Raw genomic sequence first — 25,818 nt, forward strand, 5'->3', positions numbered from 1 at the left:
CAGACCACATCCAACCTTCAATTTGTCAACTTGTTCAATCAAAGAAGGAACCAATTCCCAAATTGAACGACCCAACTCCAAAAGTTTCATCCTTCGTTTCAATAAATGTGTGTAGGAGGTCAGTGTGTGTGTTAATGTTATTAAAAAGTGGGACCGAAGGATTCCAAATGGGCATAGATTCCAATTCTAATAGATTCTGAAACACAAGTACCATACAAAGTAGCAACATACTGACTGTACAGTAGTATCCCATCATCCCAATATGATTGCTCAGCTTCCTGCCCTCCTCCCCTTACTTTAGTGACCACTGATCTTGATCACACCGACAGCGTCATTGTTTTTTGGTACACAAAAAGTACATTCATTTCCAATGGAAATCTGTGATTGCCCTGCAGCATTGCAGAGGCAGTTGCAGTGCTTTCTGTATAAATTTGATTTGTCGAACGTATCCACCAAATCGTATGCGTAGACGGCTTTGACGCATACGTTCAATTAATTTAATTAATGCATCACACAACACACTAACTGCCTCTGCAAAGCAAACTCAGCGTTCCATTGAACATTAATGTACTTCTGGTGTACAAAAATGCAATGACCATCGGTGTGATCGAGGTGTATGCGACAAACTGAGTAGTTTGATGAGGACTCGGACCATGTCAATATTGTATCACCTGTTGTTTACGAAGCATGTGACAAATAAGTTTGATTTGACCTCGTGATAAGCCACAAGACAAACGGCGTGGTGCTAGATGTTGACGCTATTACCCGGCACTGCCCGAGGGTGTCCCTCAAATCTCCACCAGATACCCTTCATTACCATGCAGTGTTACAAAGGTCTATAGTTATATCACTGATATTTTCCTATCGGTTCCTTTGTAGGTGTTCAGTCTTCTGTATGTCATAGACCGCTATGTTTTCAATGTGAGGAAGCGAGAGCGCCATCGGTCAACTTCACAAACCTAGGCTGGGCTTACACTCTACTATGCACGCTCCACACAGGCTCCGCAAACGCTTCACCCGCACTGAGATTTGAGCTGTGCATGTCAGTGATGAATTGCTCAGCAGAAAGCTTGACTGTGGAGTTTACTCAGCCTTACAGGGTGACTCCCTAGCCTCATCCGTTGACTGTTTGTCAGGCTAAGGAGATATTTCACTGTGTGTACAGTATATGTATATAATCAATCATTTCAAATAAAACATGGCAGTGTTATATATTGTGTAAAGAAATGTTCACTATTTCTTCAACAGGTTTTTGGGAACGGGTACCATACCATAGTGCATTAAATATCAACATGGCAATTTTTCTAAATACATTATCATCAGTATTTTATTATGAAAATGCATTACATCTCTTCTGCTTTTTTATCTTTTGGATGGGGGAGTCCACATAGTCACCACTATGTTGTGTAAAAAATAAAACAAAAACGAGTTAAACGTCATTCCCCCCAAAGAATGCAGTGTCCAATTTCTCTGGGAGTCAAAAGTGAAGAGCAAAAACAAAGACTTCGTCAACAGACGTAATCATCCCAATCTGACCATCTGTCAGTCCCAGAAAAGAAATATCATGCGTCAAATTTAGTGTACTATATTTCTCTTTTTACAGTTTAACACATTTTATACAAGTACACATGATCATACATTGTCGTTTTTGTTTCATTTTAGGGGTTATTTCTTAACTTAAGGTGCTGGTAATTTTGGGTGACATTTCTCGGAAGTCTTCTGTTAAACATTCATGTAACAAGTGAGTACCTTACGTCTGTGGATGAAGCAATAAGAAGAAAGGTCAAGTGTCCGGTCAAGCTGGCCAGTCCCTCTGTCCGAAGCCCCAAGTGTGGTTCCTGGGGCCCCAAAGACATTTACTCTCAACCAAATTAGAACGTCCAGTCTGAACGATTTCCATCTTCCTATCACTAGGGTACTACAACTCCCAGCGTGCATCAGCAATGTCATTTAACGTTGATTAAAAGTCCCAATGCAGTGGTCATGGCACATGACTAATTTTGCGTTGTGATTTTCATCTTTTTGTTTAGTATTCAGTTGGTGAGGACCCTAATAAAATGGGGTACAGCATTCTGTGGAAAGTGAGACTTTTTGAAGCAGCAACAAATAAGGAGAACACAGCAGCTTTTTTTTATACCGTTCAAACCATCCTTTTTTCTTAGGTGGCATACGGAATGCAAGGAATGGTCAGAAGGAGAGAAAAAATATATTCTCAATACGTTTTGATAAAAATAATCCGACAGGATTCAAAAGAGACGACAAACCCAACAACGGAGTAAAAAAAAAAAATATATATATATATATTCTTACTTCTCACTCTGTCCCTGCATTCCAGCACAAAAAGGTTTTAACGATTACTAGGATGCATTTCTGGCAAAAGTTTGATTCCAAATTACAGATGGCGAGTTGAATCAACCGATTTGTGGGAAACATAACTGGATTTAACTGTAAATAACTTAAAACAACTGCAGCACCATGAATTACAAGATCTGTTTGACTCAAGTACAATATAGCAAATCTACTGTGAAGTAGCAATAAAGCAAATCAAAACAGTCAAGTGTGGAAGGAAAACAAAGAGCAGAAGAAAATCAAAGAACAGTGAAATACAGATCAAGAGTTTTCAGAAAAACATTTTACACAAAAAGTTGGAAATCATATGGAATGATTTTTAGGGCGCTCATGACTGCCACCCTCTCTGCATCTTTATAACGGATGATACACACACGCTCTTGCTGGTATGGTTTACCCTTTCCAAACAAAACACATGTATACTGCAGGACTGACCCTGCTGCTGGCCAAATAACAAAAAGTTACCTCAACAAAATCTCTGCTGCCATCTCAGCATTATCAAACCAAGTACCAAAACAACAGGTACATTTCTTCAAAAACACTTTGTCCAGATACTCATGGTTGAGTTTCACCATCTCCTCTGCCTGTTTTACAGTCTGTTCATGTCAGGGTCATTTCAAATGATTTCTCTTTTTTGTTGAACATGTATTTTCTTCCTCTTTTTCCATTGATTCCTTGAGGATGTTGAAGTTCCTCGATTAGCTAGACGCAGAACACAGTCAATTGTTTTCCACAAAAAGAAAGACAGAAAATAAGGAGAAATACAAGAAGCAGAGTCGTGGCTCCTCTGAGGTCTGTACATTTCCCCAAGCCTAGTTTCTCCAGAGGGTTTAGGAGAGGAGGTACGCCATTTCACTCACTCTCACGCAAAAACACACACAAACACAACATCCTAAAAGCTTCCTGACTGTGTCCTTACACCCGGCCCCTGTATGGGGGGGTGCTGGAACGGACTGAGTGGTGCCCCGCGTTGCGGGTAGTGTTGGCCGGCGGTGGCCACCAGGAGCCTGGAGCCGGCCTGCAGCACCGCCTGCCCGGGGCTGCCTGGTTTCAGGCTCCGGGACGCCAGCTGCTGGCTCAGTCTGGAGGTGTGGTTCCCCGCCACACTGGCGCCCAAGTCTGTTTTAGGGTTGCCGTGAGCCCTGGAGCCAGGGGTAGGAGACCCTGACAACCCGCTGTTCAAGAGGCTGGCTTTTAGCTGGCTCCCGGCGCTGTACGCGTGGGACCCGTCCATACTGCTGCTGCCGCTCGACTGGTGCAGAGCGCCTCCTGGTGGTCTGGAAGCCCCACATAGGGCTGAGTCTGCAGAGGAGGTGGTCTGGTTGGGGAAGGAGGACGGGGAGTTGAGGGGCTGTTGTGGATGATGCTGCGAGTGGTCTTGAGACAGGCGAGGGTAGAAGCCCTGAACTGAGGGAAGGGGGGCCGAGGGGCTGTAGGAGCCATGTAATGGAGAGGACGCCCTCTGCTGAAGGAAGGCCGGACTGTCCACTGTCTGCTGGTGGCTCTCCGATAAGGGGGGCTGCACCTTACAATGACAACACATATAAATGACTTAGAATTAACCTGACACCCAGTACACACCTCAAACAAATTAACACCCCCCCCCCCAAAAAAAAACCCCAGGTGTAATCAAAACAATTTATTTTTTGAATTCTAGCGTTTCTATTGGACAGATTCAGGTAGGTCTCTCCCGGTTTGCTGAGCCTGTCCAACAGAAAGGCTAGTTTTCGTTGCAAAACTTTTAAGAAATGATTACACCGCCAGACAAAACAAGAACCAGCCCAGACAAAACACTAAATTCTCACAAATGACGTAGGACAATACCTGGTAAGTGTAGACAGACGGGCTGTATCTCTGTGGGCTCTTCATAGGAGAGGCCAGGGGAACTGTCTGGATCTCATACCGGTCTGTATCTGGGATAACACACAACAGGACACAAGCTTAACAGGAGAACAGATGGTACATGCATGAACATTCCCTGAAACCTCAACCTCTGAATTCAGCAACTGTCTGTGTTTCAAACTAGGCTAGATATCTACATTTCAGACAAGACAAACCTGGACTTTAGCCTAAACACACCGAGAAGTCTATATTTCAGACAATAACGTGGACATCTGGTCTGAATTTTCTACTACGCCACATTCATGTGAAAACGAGTACAGTACCAGGGTCCTTGTCAGCAGCCGAGCCATCCGTCCTCTTCAGCACGCGGTCCATCTTGAGGGAGCCCCTCAGTACCCGCTCTAAGACGCCCTGGCCCTCCCTCAGCCGCTCTACCGTCGTGGGCACCATCCTGGATCAAAGCACAACACCAACACCGTCATGTACAGTACGTTCAATCACACTAGGGGTTTATGTTCAGATGAGCTGGCTATGTCTGGAGACACCGCACGGGGCTCAGGCTGCTAATGGTCCCACCTTACCAAGCAAATAGTCTCAAACACCAGTCAACCTCACAACATAAAAAAGGTTGTACAGCAAAGGTGGATATGTCTGAAAACAGTGACAGGGAACAAAGTACTGTGAGAGATATCTAGTCTTACCAGTGGCTGGTGCCCTCCTGATCCCTGGGCTGCTGTTGCTGTGGTGGTCCCAGGGCGTGGGAGGTGGTGCTGTGGTTATCTGGGGGGCTCACCTCCTCCATCTGGGGGGGGGAGGAGAAGGAGCTGTGGGGGGAGGACGAGGGCTGCAAGTGGAGGGAATGGGGGCCTCTGGGGGACTCGGCGCTGGGACAGACGGAGCCGAGGCGGGTGCCCAGGGAGCTGCCACCGTTGTCGGGGTCCCTGCTGCTCCCCTGCTTCCTCTTACGGTACTCCAGCAGAGACACCTGAGGAGTTGAGGGAAAAGAACCACTCAGCCATATGTACAGGCTTAGTGCCATGAGGTTACACACGTCATGGTGTCAAACAATACCACTGGTTGCATTGTGACACCGTTATCAATCACCAGAGCAGTATGGACAGACAACGTCATGCATCATATCAACTATTAAGATGACTCTATCTTGAATGTACATTCGCTTACATGTTACCAACTGATTGTCCAAAAGACCAAACATCCTAAATGTTCCCAAACCCTAAAGGTTTCTCCACAGTGATGTCAGAGCTACCGCGCTCCATCTGAGTGGCGTTCCGAAAATTCAGCAGCACAAAAGTACGTAGAACTACGTAACGTAGAGCAACGCAAACTAATCTCTGTCGGATCCATTGCGAAGACTGTGTAGAGTCTGGTCAACGATTTAATACTTCTACCATCCTGGAAGTTCTATTTTGTTCTATGACTGGTCAACCTCATCCTCTGTTGGCGTGGTTATCTGAAGTTGATAGGTGCAACAAGAAAACAACCTATACCTTGGGAGGGATGACCATTGGAACGAGTCATATGACAAAAGACAAAGAAACTATCCAGTATAGCTTCAGCACTCTGACCTTACAGTGCTGGGACAACCCACCTGCTGAACGGTAAACAAAATACATGTTTGTACCAGAGTATTGGTATCAGTTCCATTACCAGGATCGGGAAGCAATCGTGTTCACGTACCAACCTTCTGTTTGCTTTTGAAGCCTTTCTGTGCTTTATGGACAGTTAGTAACGGTCAAAACCTAACATCAGCACAGGCAACTGGTCGTTGTCATCATTATCATTATCATCGTCACATGAAACATCACACAAAGCAACTACTGTGAGGTCAGACACGAAACAACTACGGTACCCATACCCACACCCACTACGGTACCCGTACCCACACCCACTACGGTACCCGTACCCACACTCACTACGGTACCCGTACCCACACCCACTACGGTACACACACCCACTACGGTACACACACCCACACCCACTACGGTACACACACCCACTACGGTACCCGTACCCACACTCACTACGGTACCCGTACCCACTACGGTACACACACCCACTACGGTACACACACCCACACCCACTACGGTACACATACCCACTACGGTACCCATACCCACACCCACTACGGTACCCATACCCACACCCACTACGGTACCCATACCCACTACGGTACCCACACCCACTACGGTACCCATACCCACTACGGTACCCATACCCACACCCACTACGGTACACCCACCCACTACGGTACCCATACCCACACCCACTACGGTACCCACACCCACTACAGTACACATACACATACCCACAACGGTACCCACACCCACTACGGTACACACACCCACTACGGTACACACACCCACTACGGTACACACACCCACAATGAGAGAGAGAACAGTCCTGTACATTCAGCCACACTCAGAGACAATGAGCGAGAACAGTCCGGCGGAATGTTGTCATGGCAAAGGCAGGGTCCGGGGGATGGGGGGTGAGAGATATGGAGCAGGCTGGCTGAATAGACAGTCCGATATCAGGGCTATCGGGGTGCGATGAGCTGAACCAAAAGAGGGCTGAGAGAAGGGTAGGGAGAGGCACTCAGGGGGCCCCACCTAGACCCTTAGGGTTGCCATCAGGGCCTTAGGACTTGAAGAATGGCCACGCACTAGGATCTGAGGACCACTGTATTTGTTAGGGCCTTTTGATCCCAATTGGGCCCTTAGAACAGCTTCAGGCTCCAAAGGCTTATTTTATGGGCCTTCTGATTGTCCTTGGACCCTTAGGTATGCTTCTTAGATGGGAATTGGCCATACTGCTGGTATGATCTGACTTGGGCGTGGTCAAGGCTGGTGAAAGAGGATGCAGGTAGAGGAGGACAGAACTATGGATGAGGTGGACCGTAGACGAACGGCCAGTGAAGCCAGCAAGGCCTGGCCCAACCTCGACAGGCTGATGATGATATCATGAACCATCAGCCTCGTATGGCACTCCGAGCCGATGGGGTGACCATGTTTCAGATATAGAGATGTTTAGATAAATGGATGTTTAGATAAATGGATGATACTCATGGTACGTTTTTGGAGAGGGGGGGGGGGGGGGGGGGGGTTGGCGGACGGGGGTGGGGTTTGTATGCAAATGCAAACAATATTTACATGCACACTTCTAAATGGTCGTATGGAAATATTCACCATATTTTGTACTGTCTTGTATTCACGTCTTACTGCTATAGCCTGGTAACCTGGCTGTCCTGTCAGCAGACTAACGGATTGCAGGATGGCCCTCTGCCTTGGAAAAAACAGTGGAAGAAAGACTTGGCAAAGGTTTCAGGAGGAGCATAGGGGGAGTGACAGGGTGGACAACACAACCTGTTGGGCTAGCTGCAGTAGGAGACAGTAAACATACAGAATGAGAAATGTGGAAATCATTCTAGAAGTCCCGTATTATTCCTTTCTAAAGACAGCTGAAAGTCCATGCAGCCAACTGACAGACAATAGAAAAGATAAATGTAACAATTTGTCAAAATAAAACAAACCGATGTAGGTTTTTTGGAAAATAATTACCCCAGGTCTATTTTGATTTAATTATGTTGATGTGGAGTCACTGAGACCAATTCATCTATTTGACACATAGTGAATAGAAAACACAAAGCAAGTAAAGACGACACAATGAATGAGTATCCTTTCAATTTTCATACCACAGTCTCAATATCACTCTCCACTCAAATTCAGACTTTATACCAATAAGCATGTAGGCACTACTTCCACACTACAGACATGACCTACCTATCGTACCCCCATTTGGAAATGTATTTCGAACAGAAATATCTTCATTAACAGTTACATTTCTGAGGGGGAAAAAAACTAAAGCAGGAAGAAGTTGAGCGAGTTGGAGGACTTGCCTTCTTCTTCTGTGGTGGGTTGCTGGTGTGGTGGGGTGGCGTGCCGCCATCCGGGTAGCTGCCGCCATAGTGCGGCTCGCCGTAGGGCGACAGCGAGTCAGACCCCGCCTCTGCCAGGATCCCCTGGCCACTCACGGTGCTGTAGAATGACTCGGCCGGGGAATAGCTGCCCTCTGATTGGCTGATGCGCCTGTTGGTGGGGGCAGCGGGGGCGGGGTTTCCCAGGTTGGCGTTGAGCGGGGAGCAGGTGTAGATGAGGTTGAACTCCGTCCTGAAGCTCTGCTCTCTGGCCTGCTGGGGCGACTCGGACGGGGTACCCGGTGCCAAGGGGGTGAGCGGTCCCTGTGTGTCGGGAGGAGGCCCCGTTGCCGAGAGGAGAGTGAAGTCATCCGACATGGCGGGCACGGGGCTCTCCAGGCCCGAGGACAGGGAGAGGTCTGGAAACTGCAGGGCGCAGCACTGGGCGTCAAAGTCTGGCCGCAGGCACGGCTATAGGTGGAGCAGAGGAGGACAGAGTTACAAGATGAACACTGGCCTCATCGGCCCGTGTTCCCTGTCCCGTGAGACTAAAGTGAATGTCATGTAGCCCTGGCTTCAGTGCTCTGACAGCTGCTCTGGCTCTGTGGGGTACCTACCTCTGGAGAGATGGACTCCGGCCTGTGCACAGGAGAGGCCTCTGGAGACGATATGTTCTGGATGGGTAGGAAAGAAGGAGACACATTAAATACCACTACAAACAGATAGGTAGCACAGTGAAAACAACCATGTATATGCACTGTAGTTCAATGCTGAATTTTCCTGTTCGGGTGGCCCATCGTTTTGTATGTGTGTGTATTTCAGTATGTCATATGTGTGTGTATTTCAGTATGTCATATGTGTGTGTATTTCAATATGTCGTGTGTGTGTGTGTGTGTGTGTGTGTTCTAGGGGCGTTCTCTGTGTCCCCAGTACCTCAAACTGCAGTGGCGTGTTGCAGCGGCTGGTGGGCAGCGAGGGCAGCGGTGAGTAGCCATTGGACAGCCGGTGCTCCTCGTCGCCGTAACGACCCAGCAGGGCGGGGGCGGTGTAGGAGGCGGGGCTGAGTAGGGGGTGGTCTGAGGGCAACGGGGGCGTGATGGGTGACAAGGGCCTCAGTAGCAGACTGTGTTCTTCTGAGCCGGGAAGTGGTGGAGCCGCCTCCGCCTCGTAAATGGACCGCCGCTTCTTGGGGGGCGCCGCCAGTTCTTTTTAGCGGCGAGCGGAAAGAAAGCAATAGCCTCAGATTATCTCTGTGACAGGTGTCAGCGTATGCCGATGATTAAAAGGATCTTCATTTGGTGTTAAGTTAATTTCAAATTAAATGACGTGCATGGTTGACTAATTAGGACAAAGTAGCTAAAACAATTGGTTATTAATCTATGTTGAATCAACATTTATTTTGAGATCAATTTCACATAACCTCCAACTGCAAGAACACTACACCAGACGTGGCTTCAAAAAACGATTAAAAATCCTTTCAAATATTCTATCTGTGCTTCATTGAGTTTGCCTGTTGCAGTGGAACCAATAGAAAAGTAGAAAAGTTCAAACCCAACCTAAAACGAATTGTCAACGTATTTTAAATCAGATCTGTCCTAGATTAAATCAGATCTGTCCTAGATTAAATCAGATCTGTCCTAGATTAAATCAGATCTGTCCTAGATTAAATCAGATCTGTCCTAGATTAAATCAGATCTGTCCTAGATTACAAACCCTGCTAGACTTGTTAGGAGACCAAAAAGCGGCAGATACCTGCTTTGAAAGGGTTAGGGGTGGAGCTGCTGCTGTTACTTTGGTGAGAGGAGGTGGACTCGGTGCCGTCCTCCAGGCCTCCAGAACACGGCCCACTCTCGCACTGGGCCTGTTGGATCCATCTCTGAACACAGATACAAATAGATATCAGCCTGAGACAATATACTGAAACGCTTTCACATTTATGAAGGGAAGTGAACAAGTGCACACTTTAGGGGAAAGGAGAGATTATTGGGATGCATCCACTTCCAACAGCCCCCTCCTTCTGGAGCACCTGCTACACTACATTTCCCCATCTACCCTATTCTCCATTCAACCCATAACCGACTTTATGACAACTCCCACAACTGTCTCCCCGGGTACCTTCTTGAAGGATCCGTAGGCTGCGTCCACGCTGACGGGCCGGCGCCGGCGCTCGGGGTTGAAGGGCGAGCCGAAGCGCACGTAGTGCTTGGGCGCTGTGCAGATGAGCGGCGAGGCCGTCAGGCCCGGCAGCATGTTGAGGGTGGTGGCCAGCACCGTGGGGTCGGTGGTAATGCGCAGCTGCCGCTCCACCGTGGGCACCTCCTGCTGGGCTACCTTGTCGTTCAGCCACTCTGTCACCAGATACTGGAGGGTGGGGGGAGACTTTTTAGGGACAAATTGTCAAGTTTGTGTGTGATATTTGTATTGTGTTGATATTAGCCTATAAATCTGTAATTCAGCAAGGAAAAATAGGTTCTTAACCTCAAAAGAGTTCTCCTGGTTTAATAAAGGGTCAATTAATAATAATGATTAAATCCCCAAAAAGGTGGTTGGAAGCCAGGCCCATCCCTCTCACCTTCTTGGTCTTGGGCAGGTTGCCCTTGTTCAGAGCACTCAGGCCTTCTCCGTCTAAGACCTGCCCGACTCCCAGTGCTCCGTCCACCAGGCCCAGCTCTGAACCAGGGGCCCCCAGGGGGCTCTCCTGCATCTCAGCCGCCGCCCCCTGCTCCAGGGCCGCCTGCTGCTGGGCCAGGGCCTGCCGCTGGCGCCGGGCGCGCTGCGACGAGCTGGAGCGGTAGCGCGAGATACGGCTCTTAGGCCGGGGTTTGGAGGAGCGGGCCGGGGGAGGCTTGGGGGGAGCAAGGGGGGCCGGGAGGGGAGCGGCAGATGTCTGGGTCTTGTCTGCGTCGGCTGCTAAGGAGGGTTCCTGGAGACCGAGAGGGAGATTCTGTTAAGGGATAAATTAAATTGGATAATTGGACACAAAGTTCAAAAAGAGAATGTGGCGCTAAGGGGGAGGGAAGTCCGACTCACAGTGGCGTAAGTTGCACGACGGGTGCTTATCCCCACCCCTGCTTGGTGGGGTGTGGGGTTACTCCCCGTGGGGTTCCCTCTGCTCCACTCCTCGCACTCCAGGCCCTCCTGTTTGGGCTCATCTATGCCCCCTGTGGTAGACGTCTTCTTCTACAGAGAGAGAGAGAGGGTAGATTACGAACTGAAGACTAATACTACGATTCCATATTATGACAGTGGGTTGGTCAGTGTAACAGGAATTGATGTCAAAGCGGTGATGTAGGCAGCATATACCTGTCTACTGGAGATGAGGACTCCGTTCTGGTCCAGCTCGCCCTCCTCTCCTTCCTCCTGCTTGAGGAGGCCCTCCTGTAACACACATACACATTACATTGTGAATGATAAATGTGGGACATTTTCACTGCACAGTGGATACACCCCAATGTGTCTTAGTGGGACAGCACCACATTCCATTACAAACTGCCACACCACACACCTCACCATTAACTGCCTGTATGCGCACACACACACACACACACACACACACACACACACACACACACACACACACACACACCGTTGCACCAAGATTCACACATACCTCAACATCGCTGTTGCCCAGGCTGCCGTTGCCCTGCAGCGTCTCCCGGACCTCACCACTCTCCTCGGGCGGCTGGTTACTGTCATCCGACATCCCGCCCGGTCCTGGGCCGCCGCCTGACCCTTCTATCTCTCTCCGCCGGGCCTTCCGCCGCCGCGTCTCTGCCCCCGTGTGCCCTGGGAGCTGGGAGGGTAGTGACCCCGTGCCGGGGCAGCCTAGGGACTCGCGCGGGTTCTGGTTATGCTTCTGCACAGGGCAGTTCTGCTGGTTGTCCTTGTGGCAGGCACAGTCCACCTTATAGTTACTGTAATAATGATAATACATAGGATTTTGATCACACTTTTCTGAACCCCAAAGATACTGGACACTTTGGAGTCAAGAGACAGACAAGAGAAACAGTCTTTTGTGTGATTTGTGACAACTGCTGATGTAAAACGGCTTTCATAGATATAATTGACACTGACCAGCTATTGAAGTCATAGTCAAAGCCGATGGTGACCTCTGCGTCTCTGGGGATCTGCGTGACAGCGTAGACACAGAGGTGGATCATGCCCTCGGCGATCATATGGCGAACCTGGAGAGGAGACAGAAGGCGTGTCTTCTATCTAGGAGATCATAACTGTATCCATTTCCCTCTAGAAGGGTACGTCTCAATAGTCCTGAGTGGCCTGCTCTCCTAATCTCCTTTCCTTCATCTACGATGACATCAGAGATCTGGATAGGTGAGACCTACATCTGCATTGCTTGCTGTTTGGGGTTTTAGGCTGGGTTTCTGTATAGCACTTTGTGACATCTGCTGATGTAAAAAGGGCTTCATAAATACATTTGATTGATTGACTGACCTCAATTCACCTGAGATGAGTGAACTGAACTAACGACCAGAGATGAGAGGGAGAGACGATTGAGATGCACCCAATGCCTTTCTTGAAGAAAACAAACACAAAACCAAGATGGCTGACCTCTGCGTTGGGCGTGCAGGACCTCCGGATGAAGCGTGCATCATTCCCAAACGTCCGCGCGTCCACGCACATCTCCACCTCGTTGAATTTGGAGTAGAACAGCACAAAGGGGTAGGGCCTAAAAAAAAGTCAAAATAATGTCAAAATGTGCATTTTTGCATAATATTTTACAGTGCTAATGTTTATCCTGAATACAGCATACATTTCCTCCATAAAACATTTTTAAAACACTGGCGCAGTTTAACACAATTCTTCCACAGCGTATGAATATTTCAGAGAACGCATACTTTTTGAAGAAGTGTCCGTTGACCTCAAACTGCTGTTTCAGCATGACCTTGCCCCGGTACTCGATGATCAGGGTGTCTGGCTCTAGATCCCTTGCCGCCCGCAGGATCTTCCTGTGGTTCTGCACACGCGTCACCCGCCCCAGCTGTAACTGCATCTGAGAGCCCAGCACCGTATTGTTGCACGCCAGCTCTGTACGGTTAATTGTGTCCATGGCGTCCGCCGAGGCGTTGACCTGGGCCGGTGAGGTAGTCTCACTCGCCACGCCCTCGGCGGTAACGGCACGGTGCAGCTGGAGCAGCATCTGGACATCGGCGCTGTACTGGTTGGCTGTAGCCTCCTCGTACTGGTCCGTCCACTGGCGGATGCGGCTCTCCCAGCCCTCCACTGTAGTCTCGTCCACTGCGCTGGCCTCCGTCGTGGAGTTCTGGAGGAGGGTGGGAGGAGAGTGTTTACTCCAGAGCAGTGTCGTGTTAAAAATAAATACACTTAAAAAATATATATATATTCACCTTCATACAGGGAAGACCTTTTTCAAAAATGTCCATTTCAGGTCTACGTGTTTCTTCTTGCTTTGGAGCCATACCAAGTCAAAGTGTTTAGAGACGCATGTGTTATCATGGGTGGGTGCTTGGGTAATGCACTGTGTTCTAGATCACATGCACCGTGTCATAATAAGGTGACGGGTGTCTTTGTGTTATGCTCAATGGAACATAGGTCACTCAATAGATTCCCGGTGCAACACAAAGTGGCACTGATGACAAGATTTAGTCCTTACCCCATATAGTGCCTTGCAAAAGTGTTCATCCCCCTTGGCCTTTTTCCTATTTTGTTGCATTACAACCTGTAATTTAAATGGGTTTTTATTTGGATTTCATGTAATTGGGACACACAAAATAGTCCAAATTGGTGAAGTGAAATGAAAAATAACTTGTTTCAAGAAATTGAAAAAATATTTTCTGCGGAAAAGTGGTGCGTGCATATGTATTCACCCCCTTTGCTATGAAGCCCCTAAATAAGATCTGGTGCAACCAATTACCTTCAGAAGTCACATAATTAGTCCACCTGTGTGCAATCTAAGTGTCACATAATCTCAGAATATACACCCAGCATAAAAAGAAATGTCTCTTTTTCAGGACCCTGTCTTTGAAAGATAATTCGTAAAAATTCAAATAACTTCAGATCTTCACTGTAAATGGTTTAAACACTGTTTCTTATGCTTGTTCAATGAACCATAAACAATTAATGAACATGCACCTGTGGAACGGTCGTTAAGACACTAACAGCTTACAGACAGTAGGCAATTAAGGTCACAGTTATGAAAACGTAGGACACTAAAGAGGCCTTTCTACTGACTCTGAAAAACACCAAAAGATAGATGCTCAGGGTCCCTGCTCATCTGCGTGAACGTGCCTTAGGCATGCTGCAAGGAGGCATGAGGACTGCAGATGTGGCCAGGGCACAAACCCACCGTCGCTGGACCAGACAGGACTGGCAAAAAGTGCTCTTCACTGACGAGTTGCGGTTTTGTCTCACATGGGGTGATGATCGGATTTGCATTTATGGTCGAAGAAATGAGCGTTACACCGAGACCTGTACTCTGGAGCGGAATCGATTTGGAGGTGGAGGGTCCGTCATGGTCTGAGGCGGTGTGTTACAGCATCATCGCACTGAGCTTGTTGTCATTGCAGGCAATCTCAACGCTGTGAGTTACAGGGAAGACATCCTCCTCCCTCATGTGGTACCCTTCCTGCAGGTTCATCTTGACATGACCCTCCAACATGACAATACCACCAGCCATACTGCTCGTTCCGTGCGTGATTTCCTGCAAGACAGGAATGTCAGTGTTCTCACAGCAAGAACGGGCAAATCTGGTGCAGTCCATGAGGAGATGCACTGCAGTACTTAATGCAGCTGGTGGCCACACCAGATACTGACTGTTACTTTTGATTTTGACCCCCCCTTTGTTCAGGGACACATTATTCAATTTCTGTTAGTCACATGTCTGTGGAACTTGTTCAGTTTGTCTCAGATGTTGAATCTTATGTTCATAGAAATATTTACACATGTTAAGTTTGCTGAAAATAAACGCAGTTGACAGTGAGAGGACGTTTCTTTTTTTGCTGAGTTTATACACCTGTTCTGGAAGGCCCCAGAGTCTGCAACACCACTAAGCAAGGGGCATCACTAAGCAAGCGACACCATGAAGACCAAGGAGCTCTCCAAACAGGTCAGGGACAAAGTTGTGGAGAAGTACAGATCAGGGTTGAGTAATAAAAAAATATCAGAAACTTTGAACATCCCACGGAGCACCATTAAATCAATTATTAAAACATTTAAAGAATATGGCACCACAACAAACCTGCCAAGAGAGGACCGCCCACCAAAACTCACAGACCAGGCAAGGAGGGCATTAATCAGAGAGGCACCAGAGAGACCAAAGATAATCCTGAAGGAGCTGCAAAGCTCCACAGCGGAGATTGGAGTATCTGTCCGCAGGACCACTTTAAGCCGTACACTCCACAGAGCTGTGCTTTACGGAAGAGTGGCCAGAAAACAAGCCACTGCTTAAAGAAGAAAATAAGCAAACACATTTGTGGTTCGCCAAAAGGCATGTGGGAGACTCCCCAAACATATGAAAGAAGGTACTCTGGTCAGATGAGACTAAAATGTAGCTTTTTAGCCATCAAGGAAACGCTATGTCTGCCACAAACCCAACACCTCTCATCACACCGAGAACACCATCCCCATGGGAAACTGGTCAGAATTGAAGGAATGATGGCTGGCGCTAAATACAGGGAAATTCTTGAGGGAAACCTGTTTCAGTCTTCCAGAGATTTGAGACTGGGACGGAGGTTCACCTTCCAGCAGAACAATGATCCTAAGCATACTGCTAAAGCAACAAGGAGGGGAAACATCTAAATGTTTTGAAATGGCCTAGTCAAAGCCCAGACCTCAATCCAATTGAGAATCTGTGGTATGATTTAAAGATTGCTGTACACCAGCGGAACCCATCCAACTTGAAGGAGCTGGAGCAGTTTTGCCTTGAAGAATGGGCAAAAATCCCAGTGGCTAGATGTGCCAAGCTTACAGAGACATATCCCAAGAGACTTGCAGCTGTAATTCCTGCAAAAGGTGGCTCTACAAAGTATTGACTTTGGAGGGGTTGAATAGTTATGCACGCTCAAGTTCAGTTTTTTTTGTCTTATTTCTTGTTTGTTTCACAAAGACAAATATTTTGCATCTTCAAAGTGGTAGGCATGTTGTGTAAATCAAATGATACAAATCCCCCAAAAAATATATTTTAATTCCAGGTTGTAAGGCAACAAAATAGGAAAAATGGCAAGGGGAGTGAATACTTTCACAAGCCACTATACAATAACGCTGTGAAGTTCAAATGTGTAGTAGTATACATTGGTATATAACTAAACAGAAGATCCTCAGGAATGAACGAATCTTACCTTCATCCTCATGGACTTTCTAGAACCCTCTCTGAAGGCCTGTAAAGACAGACGCTTGTTTACTCAACGTATTGACCACATTTCAGAGTCCACTCACAACGTTTACACAGTTTCAGAGAGTCTGTATTCAACGTTTAGACATTTGAGTTTAATCTAAAATAACGTACCAAAAATAACTATTTCTGCCACTAGAAAAAGACTGCAACTCCTCTCTTGGCTTCTAGAGGTCGATAATAGGCATACTCAGCTGGGGTGTGCCAAGTAGTCATTTTCCTGATACGATTTTTACTCAGTAATTACCTGTGATCTTAAAAAAAAAGAAAACTTTCATTTTGACAACATCTACTTGGGCATATTAAAACCCTTCAGTTTTTTCCGGTCACGAGTATCATCTGATCAAACTATCAATTACATATACGAGTACGGTGACATCAGCCTTCTCAGCAAGTTAAACAGGAAACTTTGCGATCTTGGTCCTCTTGCTAGCTGCGAGTTATGCATTTGCACACTCAGACCCTTTTCAAACTTTGCTCGTGTGACATTTGTCAACACTTATTGTTGCTACCACTACATTTGCACCACGTGGCGGCTGGCACCTTCCACTAGCACTACATTTAGCCCACGTGGGTCTGGCACCTTCCACTAGCACTACATTTAGCCCACGTGGCGGCTGGCAACTTCCACTAGCACTACATTTAGCTCACGTGGGTCTTGCACCTTCCACTAGCACTACATTTAGCACGTCACTTTTGCCTGGCATGCCTCGCATTTAGCACACAGGTGGGACTCTTTGCAGTGTTAATTGGGCCCTCGCTTCCTAGTACCAACCTTGATCTTCTTTCCCTTGGGCGCTACATGGGCCTTCTCCGTGCTCTTCTTCCTCTTCTTGGACTTGTTCCGCTTGACGCGGTTGACAGTGAGCGTGATGCTGGTGGGCGTGTGCTGTGTCGCCGTGTAGGACACTGTGGCGGGCGACACCTCCTCGTCGCCGCTCTCCGTGGCACTGCTCTCGCCCACTAGAAACAAGAAGAGAGACTTGAGCATGCACAGGTACCTGGCTCGTCAACAGTGATCACTTCGGTTTCTCGGACTAATATTAAGCCTAGTCCAGTACTAAAAAGCTACTTCAATAGAGATCCTCCTTTGATCTTCTTAGTCCAGGCCTATGCTTAATCTGTGTCCAGGAAAACTGGCCCATGGCGTTTACATGAGGTTGAGGCCAAGTGGAAAAATATATGTACAGTTGAAGTTGGAAGTTTACATACACCTTAGCCAAATGCATTTAAATTCAGTTTTGCACAATTCCTGACATTTAATCCTGGTAAAGATTCCCTGTTTTGGGTCAGTTAGGATCACCACTATTTTAAGAATGTGAAATGTCAGAATAATAGTTGAGAGAATTATTTATTTCACCTTTTATTTCTTTCATCACATGCCCAGTGGGTCAGAAGTTTACATACACTCAATTAGTATTTGGTAGCATTGCCTTTAAATTGTTTAACTTGGGTCAAACGTTTCAGGTAGCCTTCCACAAGCTTCCCACAATAAGTTGGGTGAGTTTTGGCCTATTCTTCCTGACAGAGCTGGTGTAACTGAGTGATGTTTGTAGGCCTCCTTGTTCGCACACGCTTTTTCAGTTCTGCCCACACATTTTCTATAGGATTGAGGTCAGGGCTTTGTGATGGTCACTCCAATACCTTGACTTTGTTGTCCTTAAGCCATTTTGCCACAACTTTGGAAGTATGCTTGGAGTCATTGTCCATTTGGGAGACCCATTTGCGACCAAGCTTTAACTTCCTGACTGATGTCTTGAGATGTTGCTTCAATATCTCCACATAATTTCCCCTAGCTCATGATGCCATCTATTTTGTGAAGTGCACCAGTTCCTCCTGCAGCAAAGCACCCCCACAACATGATGCTGCCACCCCCGTGCTTCACGGTTGGGATGGTGTTCTTCGGTTTGCAAGCCTCCCCCTTTTCCCTCCAAACATAACGATGGTCATTACGGCCAAACAGTTCAATTTTCTTTCATCAGACCAAAGAACATTCCTCCAAAAAGTACGATCTTTGTCCCCATGTGCAGTTGCAAACCGTAGTCTGGCTTTTTATGGCGGTTTTGGAGCAGTGGCTTCTTCCTTGATGAGCGGCCTTTCAGGTTATGTCGCTATAGGACTCGTTTTACTGTGGATATAGATACTTTTGTACCCATTTCCTCCAGCATCTTCACAATGTCCTTTGCTGCTGTTCTGGGATTGATTTGCACTTTTCACACCAAAGTACGTTCATCTCTAGGAGACAGAACGCGTCTCCTTGAGCGGTATGACGGCTGCGTGGTCCCATGGTGTTTATACTTGCGTACTATTGTTTGTACAGATGAACGTGGTACCTTCAGGCGTTTGGAAACTGCTCTCAAGGATGAACCAGACTTGTGGATGTCAACAACAAAAGAATTCTGAGGTCTTGGCTGATTTCTTTTGATTTTCCCATGATGTCAAGCAAAGAGGCACTGAGTTTGAAGGTAGGCCTTGAAATACATCCACAGGTACACCTCCAATTGACTCAAATTATGTCAATTAGCCTATCAGAAGCTTCTAAAGCCATTAAATCATTTTCTGGAATTTTCCAAGCTGTTTAAACGGACAGTCAACTAACAGGCTGACTACACCGCCCGCGTCGCGTGTGTGAGCGTTGCAAAAGAAATCTGTGTTATTCAATTATTGCTCCCACACTGCTCGTGCGCGTTGCCAAGGGCTAAAATAGAAGATCGCGCTGAAAGTCCTGCCTCTCCCATCTCCTCATTGGTTTATAGAAGCAGTTACCCACGTGCCATCTCCTCATTGGTTATACTCACGTGGGTGACTGAAAGATGAACGAGGTCAGTGGCGGTAATGCACCTAATTTATGAAAGTTGCCAATCGCAATATAAAGTCAAGAGAAGAAAAAGCCTGGAAGGGAGAGAGATGACTAGAAACATTTCGGTTGACCGTTTTATGTGTGGATTGGCGGAGTAGAGGACCTTGTGCATTTCAGGTAAAATAACAACCTAATGTTTATATCCCAGGACAAATTAGCTAGCAACAGCAAGCTAGCTAAATAGGACAAATTAGCTAGCAACAGCAAGCTAGCTAAATAGGACAAATTAGCTAGCAAGTGCAAGCTAACTAGCTAAATTCCCATAAATATTTAATTCTTTTCGACCTGTCCCTAAATTAATGTAATTGGTTCAGAGTTTGTTTTGATATTTTAACCTGCGTGTCGTGATCTTGTTTGGTGTCGGGGGACAAAATAAAATGTATGCACGATGGCGCACGCACGCAGCCGGTTTGGGTTCCGTGTTAGCGTATGTAAACTTCTGACCCACTGGAATTGTGATACAGTGAATTATAAGTGAAATAATCTGTAAACAATTGTTGGAAAAATTACTTGTGTCATGTACAAAGTAGATGTCCAAACCGACTTGCCAAAATTATAGTTTGTTAACATGAAATTTGTGGAGTGGTTGAAAAACGAGTTTTAATGACTAAGTGTATGTAAACTTCTGACTTCAACTGTATGTACTGCCAAAGCATTAATGTTGTGGCTGTATGCGTGTTCCATACTTGGAAGACGGACATTAAGATGAATATAATGCAGTGTGTTTCAAGTACCCTTCACAATACCTGATACATTTTCTGGTTTCCTGCGTTGGCCATACAGTCCTTTCCTCCTGTCCAGCCCCCTGAAATCACAGAACAATATTACAACCAGGAAATTGCAGATCTGCTATATCAATATATGACTTATACTATGTCTGTGTATTCATGTAAGACAAATAGAAGAGGTGACGCACACAAATATAGCAAACATGTATAAAATCACCTGGCACTTCTACACATCAACAGAGTGTATTCAGGAACACGTTCTCTCACCTGCAGCTCTCGCACTTGATGAGGAAGCCGTCCTGCGTCAGGCTGCAGTGGCACCAGCTGGCCACAGCACCGTCCTCCTCTGACGAGCTTTCGCTGTCGGCAGAGTTCTCCTCCTGGCCGCCATTGGTGGCGTTGTCATGGTAGCGGGAGGCGTGGTTGAGCTCCATGCGGGGAATGATGGTTTGGGAGAGCGGGGAGGCGGGTGGGGTGGGGGGAGGGGGCGCGCCATAGTTGTGATCCTGACAACACACAACGGAAGACTGTTGCATCTTCAAACAACAGGTGTTCAGGCACAAAAAAAGGAGGAAGAGGAAACGGAAAATGGAAGACGAATGAAAATGAGGACAAACCAAATGGTACATGACAATACAACCTGTTAGCTGAAAACGCAAGGTGGCGCTATGTGGACGTGTCAAGCAGCTTTACAGAGTTCCAACATTGCGCTGACTTTAATTTGTTTGGTATGTCTAGATACGTGAGACTGCCGTGTTGTGAGGGATAATCCTTCGTCTCTGACCTAAGATTCCACATGCAGCCGTACTGGCTTTACATGCTCGTACACTGACTAATTCATTTAGTTTTCTGCAAAAAGTCCAGAAGTATTCTCTTACAAAAAGGTACTTGACCGAAATATTGATAACTAAGTGTATAACAAAGACTGGCCTATAATTAGAGTGAAGGTAGATATCTAAGTATAGAACAGAGACTATAATTAGAGTGAAGGTAGATATCTAAGTATAGAACAGAGACTATAATTAGAGTGAAGGTAGATATCTAAGTATAGAACAGAGACTATAATTAGAGTGAAGGTAGATATCTAAGTATAGAACAGAGACTATAATTAGAGTGAAGGTAGATATCTAAGTATAGAACAGAGACTATAATTAGAGTGAAAGTAGATATCTAAGTATAGAACAGAGACTATAATTAGAGTGAAGGTAGATATCTAAGTATAGAACAGAGACTATAATTAGAGTGAAGGTAGATATCTAAGTATAGAACAGAGACTAATAGTGATAGAGCAGAGCCGTGTACTCACAGTATATGGTAGTCCCCGATACCCATGACTGTGTGCACTCCCACAGTTGTGGTTGGGGTAGTTTTTCTCGTTCACAGCAGGACTTGCTTCCACTGACTCAGGGCTGAGAGTGCGAGCGAGAGAGCGAGTGAGAGCAGGAGAAAGTAGAGAAGTTCAAGATAGAAAGACAACCAGATAATGGGACAAGTTAGAAGAAACATTTTATCTAGAAAGACTAAACATTTAGTCTAACTATGGTGAAAGCCATTTTGTCAACCACTTATACAGCAGCTAAGCTTGTAAACAACCAGCAGGTGAAATCTCCCAGGCCTGTTCTGTACACTAGATGGCACCACAGCCCAAAACATCCCCCAAGAACCAAGGAAAGCCTGGGAGAATGATGACCATTCAGGAAATGGAATGTCGGCCGCCATGATGCCTGGCGTGTTATGCACCTCCCCCGTTGCCCTTTAGCAGAGGTCTCGGTGGGAGAGGAGAACAACCTCGTCTTTCACCTAACAACTATAGTCCAGGTGCACAAAGTGCTGCATAACTATCATCTCAAATGTCATAACGCTCCATCTCAAACAAGAACATATTACATCCCAGCAGGAGATTTTTTTGTAAATGTCTTGTCTGCTTATCATTGTTTTGATGTGAAGTGAAATCCCCCTGAGTCAGGTTGGGTGGGGAGAAGAAGGAGGAGAAGACATGTATGGAGAGGGGGAAGGAGGCCTGATCCAGCTACATTCCATAGAAGCTCAGTCATCTGTCTCACCTACAGCAGTGCTGGGTTCAGGTCCATTTCATCTGTCTCACCTACAGCAGTGCTGGGTTCTGGTCCATTTCATCTGTCTCACCTACAGCAGTGCTGGGTTCAGGTCCATTTCATCTGTCTCACCTACAGCAGTGCTGGGTTCAGGTCCATTTCATCTGTCTCACCTACAGCAGTGCTGGGTTCAGGTCCATTTCATCTGTCTCACCTACAGCAGCACTGGGTTCAGGTCCATTTCATCCGTCTCACCTACAGCAGCACTGGGTTCAGGTCCATTTCATCTGTCCCACCTACAGTGTAGCAGCAGCGCTGGGTTCAGGTCCATTTCATCTGTCTCACCTACAGTGTAGCAGCAGCGCTGGGTTCAGGTCCATTTCATCTGTCCCACCTACAGTGTAGCAGCAGCGCTGGGTTCAGGTCCATTTCATCTGTCCCACCTACAGTGTAGCAGCAGCGCTGGGTTCAGGTCCATTTCATCTGTCCCACCTACAGTGTAGCAGCAGCGCTGGGTTCAGGTCCATTTCATCTGTCCCACCTACAGTGTAGCAGAAGCGCTGGGTTCAGGTCCATTTCATCTGTCCCACCTACAGTGTAGCAGCAGCGCTGGGTTCAGGTCCATTTCATCTGTCCCACCTACAGTGTAGCAGCAGCGCTGGGTTCAGGTCCATTTCATCTGTCCCACCTAGTGTAGTAGCAGCGCTGGGTTCAGGTCCATTTCATCTGTCCCACCTACAGTGTAGCAGCAGCGCTGGGTTCAGGTCCATTTCATCTGTCCCACCTACAGTGTAGCAGCAGCGCTGGGTTCAGGTCCATTTCATCTGTGGTTTCTATGGACATTTCTTCACAGTGTTCAGCAGAACAGTGGACTGTTGGGCTCCTATTTCAATACTTGTCTGATTTAGCCTTGGCATCATCACTATTCAGTTCCAGTATGTGATGTATGTGGTGGTTGAGTGCATCAGTTCAAGGTTTTTCCACCTTGTTTATTTTTACAATGTAAGAGAAAGGCTTTCACCACAGTTGACAAGTCTATTTCTAGAAGGTGAAGAAGGATGCATTCTCACCCTCACACCTCCTCTCTCCTCCACCCGCACGGTACACCCTCCACCCCGCCTGCCTGCCATCCACTCCACCCCACCCACCCACCCGCGCGGTACTCACTCTGATCCAGCAGCCATATCTGAGTAGGACGTTTCTGGTGTGGTGACTCCCAGCGCGATTACTATGCTCATGACGTCCTGCACAGCGATGAGGAGGGGAACGGGGGGAGGGAGGAGGAGGGGTGGGGAGGGGATGGGGAGGGGGGGGGGGGGGGGACAGGAGGGGGGGGGGGGGGGAAATCACAGGGTCCGAACTGCAGCGACAGACCACTCTAGGGGTGGGGTGCCGCAAAGCCGCAGCCGACGGCTCACGGACATGGGGAGACCTGGGAGAAAGAGAGGTAATTCGTGAGACACAATCACCTACACAGACATAGGGTTGGCACAATTACCATTTAACAGACGGTTATGGATGAAGGCCGTCATGAATATAAACTAAACGTAAACATATATATTTTTATTCTAATAAATGTGTGGAGTGAACAGGTGCCTGGATGGACCAGGTGCCTGGATGGACCAGGTGCCTGGATGGACCAGGTGCCTGGATGGACCAGGTGCCTGGATGGACCAGGTGCCTGGATGGACCAGGTGCCTGGATGGACCAGGTGCCTGGATGACCAGGTGCCTGGATGACCAGGTGCCTGGATGGACCAGGTGCCTGGATGGACCAGGTGCCTGGATGGACCAGGTGCCTGGATGGACCAGGTGCCTGGATGGACCAGGTGCCTGGATGAACAGGTGCCTGGATGGACCAGGTGCCTGGATGAACAGGTGCCTGGATGGACCAGGTGCCTGGATGAACAGGTGCCTGGAGATGGGACACCCAGGCATTTGTGCAGTTAAGTCTGTTTCTGCTGTAACATGGACTAGACTCTCCAACATGATGAAACCGTTGCTCCGTGCTGAAACAAGCAAGGTGTTTTAGCAAACAAGTTCTCACCCCCCCCTGCAGCAGCACATGCAGTCAGGAGCTGAAGAGAGTGTCTATTAATCCAACATTTCCATGACCGTCACAGCCCTAAAACACAGACACCAAAAACACAGACACCAGATCCACACACAGAGTAACAAGTGAAAAGTCAGCAAACACAGTTCTGACCCTGTGAAGCTGAGGGAGTTGGGTAAAGCACCAGCAGGATACAGGCAAAACCTCCATGGTCAAAACACCATTATAGAGACAAGCTGGCAACGAATCATGAAGCTGCATTCCCCGCGGCTGACACCCCACTGGACCATTTCATTTGGATTCTCAATCAACTATCGTGAGTCATCCCAACTCAGAGGTCATACTAAATCTTTGCGAGTCTAAAAAGGACTACAGAGGTAGAAGCAGCATTACTCAGCCTCAAGTAAGAAACAACACTCTCCAAAAAAAATGTAAAAACAGTTGGCAAACCCCTGCTCATGTTCTGTAAGTGTGTGTGAACAATGAATGTGACTTTCTGGACCATGGGTTGGTACCTAGGCCTTCGTCTGAGGCAAGCTGGATCAGAATGGTAGCAGCAATGACACGGTGAAAAAGAACATCTGATACTTCAACAGCTCCATAGCAAAAGAGTGTCCCAAACTCAAATCAGATGAGGAACCAGTCTCTTTGGCATTTGTTCCCGTACACACTCGCATGCAGCACAGCCACACACAATCACAGCCACATGTACATGCACAAACACACAGGGGGAAAGTCAAAGAGCCACCTATAATACTTGACATAGAACAAACAGTATGCTGAGTCATGCAGGCTGCTCCACCTAGATTGGCCTTGTTACAGCAGCAATGACTGCCTGGAGAGGAGTCGGTCTGCATGGCACACTATTCCCTATATAGTGCACTACTTTTGACCAGGACCCGATGGGTTACTGACTGTAAGCTGTGGATAAGAGGTTTTGCTAAATGACCAACATGTCAAAGTGACGCCCAGGCCAGTGGTGCTAAATATCCAGTGTGGAGAAAAACAACAGACAGATTCCCCCAGTCACCACCCCTACAGTAGGAGCTCTAACTGGGCCTGTCTCCTCCTCACCAGGTGCAGTACCAAGGAGAACCAGCGGGCGCAGTGTTTGCCCAGACACACCACAAGGGTGAGTCATCCAGCCGGCTGTCATATGATCCATACACCATGACAACAACTCTGGAACACTGACGAACACTCCTCCGACTCTCTCGCGCTCTGTCTCATCCACCCAGCCACCTCGCAGTCAGGCAGGCAGGCAGGCAGCAGACTGAGGCTGCAGAAAGAAGAACCAGCCCTAGGAGCGTGTGAACCCAGCAGCAGAGAGAGGGAGATGATCTGGCATAGAGCAAGGTCATCTTAAAACTCAGACTCTCACATTCATGAAATTACGTGAACATACTCAAATGTACATACACTGTCGCACACACACACGAGGAAGTGGTTTTAACACGTAACGCTGGTGGTAATGCAGATAATATTGGTTGGCACAATGAAGACGACACGTAGACTTTATGACCCATCCTTGTATAAAGTGCATTGTTCTACTGTGGTGAGTCCAGTAATTGGTAGCCTGGTCAAAGTACTGAGATGCATGGCATTTCTGAACTGGTCCCTTAGCTACGCTA

General features: G+C 47.4%; 1 protein-coding gene across 8 annotated transcripts; it reads right to left on the reverse strand.

Moving 5' to 3' along the window:
• Positions 1-1,299: 1,299 nt before the first annotated feature.
• Positions 1,300-23,426, reverse strand: LOC106583631 (histone-lysine N-methyltransferase SETD5). 8 transcript variants are annotated; one of them, XM_082967665.1, is made up of 24 exons: positions 23,303-23,426; positions 21,388-21,490; positions 20,349-20,587; positions 20,100-20,158; positions 17,269-17,456; positions 16,441-16,479; positions 13,758-13,823; positions 12,982-13,406; positions 12,695-12,812; positions 12,200-12,309; positions 11,736-12,039; positions 11,429-11,503; positions 11,156-11,305; positions 10,698-11,048; positions 10,241-10,486; positions 9,878-10,001; positions 9,059-9,330; positions 8,743-8,799; positions 8,108-8,596; positions 7,398-7,490; positions 4,893-5,176; positions 4,515-4,642; positions 4,174-4,262; positions 1,300-3,874 (listed from the first exon to the last, which is right to left on the reverse strand). In XM_082967665.1, exons 1-24 carry the CDS (start codon positions 23,371-23,373, stop codon positions 3,242-3,244), a joined length of 4,713 nt encoding a protein of 1,570 aa, XP_082823791.1. In that variant the 5' UTR covers positions 23,374-23,426; the 3' UTR covers positions 1,300-3,241. The 8 variants fall into 8 exon arrangements, with proteins under 8 accessions (XP_082823791.1, XP_082823792.1, XP_082823790.1 ...); XM_082967666.1 differs by having other exon boundaries at positions 11,192-11,305; positions 20,349-20,617; XM_082967664.1 differs by having other exon boundaries at positions 1,300-3,868; positions 20,349-20,617.
• Between the last annotated feature and the right edge of the window lie 2,392 nt (positions 23,427-25,818).

The sequence above is a fragment of the Salmo salar genome, chromosome 22 (assembly GCF_965601325.2).
Source record: "Salmo salar chromosome 22, fSalSal1, whole genome shotgun sequence".
In the NCBI taxonomy this organism is placed as follows: domain Eukaryota; kingdom Metazoa; phylum Chordata; class Actinopteri; order Salmoniformes; family Salmonidae; genus Salmo; species Salmo salar.

Excerpts from the sequence above, each read along its gene's own strand:
- LOC106583631 (XM_082967663.1), bottom strand. The coding sequence starts at position 23,373 with ATGAGCATAGTAATCGCGCTGGGAGTCACCACACCAGAAACGTCCTAC. Across the intron at positions 16,480-17,268 it reads CCAAGGGAAAGAAGATCAAG|GCCTTCAGAGAGGGTTCTAG; the intron begins GTTGGTACTAGG and ends CTGTCTTTACAG. Across the intron at positions 12,813-12,981 it reads AACGGACACTTCTTCAAAAA|GCCCTACCCCTTTGTGCTGT; the intron begins GTATGCGTTCTC and ends ACTTTTTTTTAG.